This window comes from Notolabrus celidotus, chromosome 3 (assembly GCF_009762535.1).
Source record: "Notolabrus celidotus isolate fNotCel1 chromosome 3, fNotCel1.pri, whole genome shotgun sequence".
In the NCBI taxonomy this organism is placed as follows: Eukaryota; Metazoa; Chordata; class Actinopteri; order Labriformes; family Labridae; genus Notolabrus; species Notolabrus celidotus.
The window spans coordinates 31,851,160-31,857,159 of record NC_048274.1 but is presented as its reverse complement, the minus strand read 5'-3'; the positions used below and the strand labels follow the sequence as shown (position 1 = coordinate 31,857,159).

Here is a 6,000-nt window from a genome sequence, read left to right as displayed (position 1 = left end):
AGTTGAATGAGAGTGTGAGAGAGTCAGAGTACTTCTGCCTGCTGTGTCAGATTGGACCTCCTCCTCCTTCTTCTCCTTCTTCTTCTTCTTCTTCTTCTTCAGTCTCCTCCTACTTCTCTCAGATATAGGCAGCGCTTTAACTTTGACTTGGAGTCAATCAGAGAGGGATCTTTAACTGTGCCTGCCGCTGGGTCTTTTTACTCAGCCCACCACATACACACTCACGGCAGTCATCACTCACACACACACATAAACATACACATGCACACTTGCACCGGCAAACATATGGAGTACTACTGCTTCCTTCTGCTCTGGATCTGCAGCCAGCAGTTAGGTGAGTGAAAGGTGTTTATGTATGTGTTATATCTTTTTAAAGTGTGGTTATATTGTGTACACATCCAATTCTGCTTGTGTTTTGCTTTTGTTTGAATCTGATCCTCTTTCTTTTGCACGTAGCTCTCCAGTATAATAATGGCTCTATAATTGTAAGTTATACTCTGACCCGTTCCAACAGCAACTGGAAACTTTGAGACTGTTGCTTTTAAAGGATTTAAAAAACGCTGCCGTAGATACTTTAAAAAAAGAAAATTCAAGGGGTAATATCCAACTTGAAAATCTGACTGTGAGCACATATCCTGTCTTAAAAAGAAGAGTACCACCTGGCTACCATATCAGAATGAATGGCAGCCTGTGTGAGTGACATCATAACCTGACATCTTGACCTGGTATCTTGGTAAGAGGCAGGAAGGCAGAGCTCAGTGCCTTTACTGAAGGATTTGTTGTCCCCATCAGGTCTACAGAGTTGCTCTCGTTGAAAGCAGACTTGCTCTCCTTCAGATGAAAGTTGATTCTATCTTTTCACAGAGAAGTTTCCAGCAGTTTGAGATTTGCTGGTGCTCAGCCAAAACTGTGGTCAATTACCGGTGAAATTACTAAAGCAGTAACACATCCAGACAAGGCGAAAAGGAAGAGAAACAGAGTGAATTCAAGAAACCAAAAGCATGAATGTGTTTCTTTCCAGAGACAATCATGTTTTTATAAGTCACAACAATCAATGTGCATTTTTCTATGGAAAAGTAAAGCTAATTGAACATATTGCTCTATTTAAATATACTGCAGAATCCTAAATAACTGATGCAATGCCACAGCTGGGGTCTTGTGGTTATGAGCCCTGTATGCTTTGGAATACAACCACACAGTATTTGAATGCACGTGTGTTGGCCAACATTTCTATAAAATAGTGAGCATGTCTATTTCTGCTTAACCTTAAAAAGGAGATTTTTACTTTTTTACTTTTTCAATGAGGCATTTTTCACACAATTTCTGGTAATAAACCTTTAACTTTTAAAATATGAAAGACATTAATCTTCAAATATGACACTTGGTAAATAATACATAACCAGAGCAGTGCGGGGCGAGGAAATCTTGTTTGTAAATATTTGGTTTGATTTTGGAATTTGTTGGAACCCACTTTTGGACTGAAGCCACAGTGAGAGTGATACTGACCTTGTAGTCTCAGAGTCTGCGGAGAAACCTCGATGCTGGCTGTGGTGGGAGACGTTTTGGCAGGCACATAAGAAGGACCCAGCTACATTGTAGTCTGCTGTGTGTGGAATCGTGGGACATTTGGACTAATGACCCCGTCCAGATAACATTGGGAAAGGCTTGTCATACAGATGAAAACAGCTGGATGGATGCCATTTGGCTCAGAGTCGACTATTTGACATGAAACACTCCCACGTTTAACCTACATTCCCCTGATAAAGCATTGTCCCTTTCGTATACATTCATTGTTGCGTTTGTCCTCAGAAGCTCTATGATAGGAGCATGTGTAAACCAAAGTTTGTTTTATATGTGAACTTTATGTGTATTTCCTCTTTTGAAGTGACATTTGCTCCATACAGAGATGAACAAGCTGTTGTGAAGAGTTCCCACGGTGATAAAGAAGATGAAGAGTGCACTGAAAATGACTTTGAGAAATGCATATGAATTACTGACATACATTATATATGATATCAGTGGAGGCCCTCCAAAATACAACATTTATAGCCCATTAAAGCCAATCTTACCATGTGCCAGATAAACAACAATACTCTATGAGGTGTGCTGACAATATGGAAGTGCAGGTTCATTATACAGTGTATAGGTGAACCGCAAAGTTTATGGTTGCAATTATATCATGGCCTCTTCCCAATGGAAAGTGGGAAACTGTGCTGGCTTGCATCATCATCCGCTTATAAAATACAGTCAGATTTTCTGAACTAATTGCACCACCACTTCCACTTGTTTTTTTTAGAATAAAGATCTATTTGGGGGGATTTTGTGCCTTTATTATAGAGACAGGACAGTGGATAGAGTAGAAACTGGGGACAGAGAGTGGGGAGTGTCAGGTGGTAAGGGGCCGCAGGCCAGGATTGAACCTGTGCTGCTTGGGGGACTGTAGCCACTGTACATGGAGCCCAGTTTGACCCCAGAGCTAAATCAGTGCCCCCACTCTCACCAATTCCAAACTGACTGTCATTGTAGCAGGAGACCTTAAATGATGTCCTACAGTAAAGCTATTGTGTTCTAATGTCACCTACCTTATAGCCCCTTTTTTAGGCCTGAAGGTCTCCACAGCAAGTTTACAGCTTCCCCCTGAAAGGGATGATGTATCATGAACGAGTTGTTTTGCAAAAGGTTGAGCAGGACCCCGACACAAAGCAGAGGGATCTTATCTCACCTCTTGTCCCCATTTGCAGGAAAAAAATTAACAATAAACAGAGCATTGTACTCTACAGTCAAGTAAAACATTAGCCTGCTTACCTGTTATAATTCATATTAAACTGGATATTTCCATATACGATCATGGTAGACATAGTGAACAGGACTTCTGGGAGAATATTTATTTTGACATGTCTGTCCAAATTGAGCACTTCTTCTTTTTGGGACATACCTTTAGACATAAATGATGCAGATGTCACTACTTTTAATGCTGTTGAAATGATCACTACCGCTAATGTGATCTTTGAAATCATCTTTTAATCAATACTTAGTGTCAGCTTGTTTGAAGATTTAGTTGGTGGCTGAATAATAAAAGGGATAATGTATAGTTAGTGGTGGTTATTTGAAATGGAATCCCGACAGGGTGAGAAGTTGTTGGTGGAAGTCTCACCCGGTCATTATTTCTTTTCTCACAGGTTTTGCCACAGTCTGAGGGGAAATTGTTGGACTCCTTTTCTAGAATTGATTTGTAAGGACTTGTGCAATCAGGTTGTCCCTAGCCTCACTTTTGGTGTTGTGAATCAATTACTGTTGATTTTTCGGTTTGACCAATCAGAGGTATCAAGAACACCATGGCTGCAATGGAACAACATCAGTATCAAATGTGGGGTAATTATTCTGTTCCCCTTTTAGACACAAGCCTAATATTGCTGTTTATGTAACTTCCACTTACTCTTGCTAAAATATGTAGGTCTTATTCTACTTGATGCCACATCGTCTTCACCAGCTGCCACATTTATATGCATCTGTGCTGGAAGGAGGTATTCAGAGCTTGTTTGCTGACAACACGTCTTCTACAATTAAATGACTCAGTTCTGAAAGTGTTTTGTGTTACTGCTCCCGAGAATGACACGTAGAAGCATTGTCTCATTTCACGTGAATGAGCAATACTTTAGTTAGGGTCTGGTTGGGTTTGAGAACAGAAGCCATTTGTTTAAAGTTAGACAAAGATCAAAGTTTAGGGTTCAGTAATTGCTTTGTTAAGGCTACACAAACATCTTTGTTTAGGTTCCTTGGATGGTTATGGTTGAAGAAACCAAAGTTTCAAACTTTCAGTAGGATAGAGGAAGTGCATAAAGAAAGTGATCTTTCATTTATGAGTCTAGACCTTCAAACTACCCCTTCTTCTTCACAATGCAGACTTCGGGGCTCTGTGATAATGGCAACCAACTACTTCCTTTGCTTTCAAAGAACAAGACACTGTTGTATACATACAGGGCTATTCCAACTGGGTGTAAGTCCAGCTTTGAAGCACTTGTTGAAACCACCAGTTGTTTAATAAGTGAATACATTTTAGTTGAAACAAGTAATTCTATAGCACCACATGCTAAACCAATGTATTCCAGTTTATAAACCCAATTTCGGACTTTTAGCAATCCCAGCTATTTTACTTTTCCTCTGCCAACAATTTTTGAGGAGGTCATGTTTCACACATCTCTGTTTTTTTTTTGTAAGTCATCATGAGTGATTAAAATGGGCCCAATAATCTAATGATGTGAGTTTGGTTGGGGGTCCTAATCAAGGCTTCCTTCATCCTGTGTCCGCTGCCTTGCTGGGCTTTCTGTGTCTGCTTCTTGGAATGAAAAGTGAGTCCTTCTGTTGTCATGGAAGTTAATATTAGAACATCTAATGAAGATAATTTATGACAGCAATTTCTATTGAAATTAGAGTCAGATCTTTTTCTAATACCTGCTCATTAATCAATCGAGGTATTGTTTTACAACATTAATATTTATAGGCTGTTGAGGTTTTATGTTGGAGTCAGTAAATGTTACACTAGCCCAGAGCATTCAATGTTCTGATGAAGTCCACATCTTGTTATTCCTCCAATGACACATTCACTCAACACTTACTCTGCACAAATGTCTGTACATTGAACTGTCCTAAAGACTTGGTTTGAGTCTCTATTGGGCCTTATGTTGGCTCAGAGACTTCACAGCTTGTTAACTAGTGCCCAGTTGGCTGCTGTGTATTGGGAACATCTGGTTTTAGAGACCCCTTGCCTCCCTGGGTATTTTGGTTGGCGTGGGGTAATTGGGATATGAGGTGCCAAAATGTTTCACAGAATATTGTAAACTGGGAAGTATCTTTCCAAAGAAAACCATTGTAATGGAAATCGAGAATGAATGAATGGAAAAAACTGGACTTCTATGTGAGATTTCTATGTGGAGATTTTGTTTTCTCATTAGTTAAAGCACTGCTGGCTGCATATCATTAACACAATGCTATCATGTCAGGTGTCATTCATTCACATACTCAAATCAGAACTGGCTGATGACATAGACTCATCACAAAAGTCTGAGACAAAGCAGGATGTACTGTATGTTTTCCATACATCCCAAACAATATGGCACTATATCGAGTTTTAACATCAGGACTCATGTCCATCTGATATGATGGTGTCTAAGAGCCAGAGGTTTGCACATCTCATCCACACGGCTGCTCCGTGTCAGTGGATCTGTGGTGGAGGTCCTGCAGCTTGGTGTCGGGCCAAAGGCAGCAGCGGACTGATGTGGGTCGCACCGACAGCCACCGGCCTGAGGTTTATTTATCTGGGCACGGACACCGATACACAGGAAACTCAGCAAGTCTCCGACCTTGTGTTAGAAGCTGCTGATATAACTGGGAATATTAAATTGCTCTGCCACATTAGTTGCACGAAATGGAAATTGGATCACCTCCATTCTCATGCTTTCACACTAAAACTTTTTCCTGTCCCTGTCTTAGCTTTCGCTCACATCTTGGCCAGACTTCAGCCAATCTTAGATTGCATCAAGGGAAATTTATTTTCAATCCTCGTATTAAGTTAGCTACCAGACATTTCACATCAATGTGCTCTACTTGAACAATGATGGTGAGACTTTCAAGTCAAACAGCTCACTGCCCTTTATGTTTAAAATGATTTATGCTGTCAAAGAGTTACCTGCTGATTTGATTTATTTTTCATACACCTATCTGTTCCAAACAATCTATTTCCAGTCACCCTTTTTATGAGTCTGGATAAACAGAGTCTAAAGGAGGATGTTTGGAGTTTGGGATCAAACACCAGCGAACATGTGAGCCATTCATACAACAGGAAATGAGCTACTCTGAGAATGTGTCAATATTTACATGAACGGTCTGCATGGCAGTGAGATGGCCAGTTATTCTAAAGGATTTTTTCTTGAAACAGGAAAAAAAATGATGTATGGTTGTGCCAGTCCAGGTGTGATGTCCATCTGGTCACTGGCAGGAATG

The 6,000-nt window shown here is 40.3% G+C and overlaps 1 protein-coding gene across 1 annotated transcript in view; it reads left to right on the top strand.

The window, feature by feature from the left end:
• The first annotated feature begins 207 nt into the window (after nucleotides 1-207).
• itga11a (integrin, alpha 11a) overlaps nucleotides 208-6,000 on the top strand; it is a 54,138-nt gene continuing 48,345 nt past the window's right edge. Inside the window, exon 1 of the mRNA XM_034679978.1 lies at nucleotides 208-334. Within this exon, the coding sequence (XP_034535869.1) occupies nucleotides 262-334 (73 nt within the window). The 5' untranslated portion in view covers nucleotides 208-261. The remainder of the gene's footprint in view (nucleotides 335-6,000) is intronic.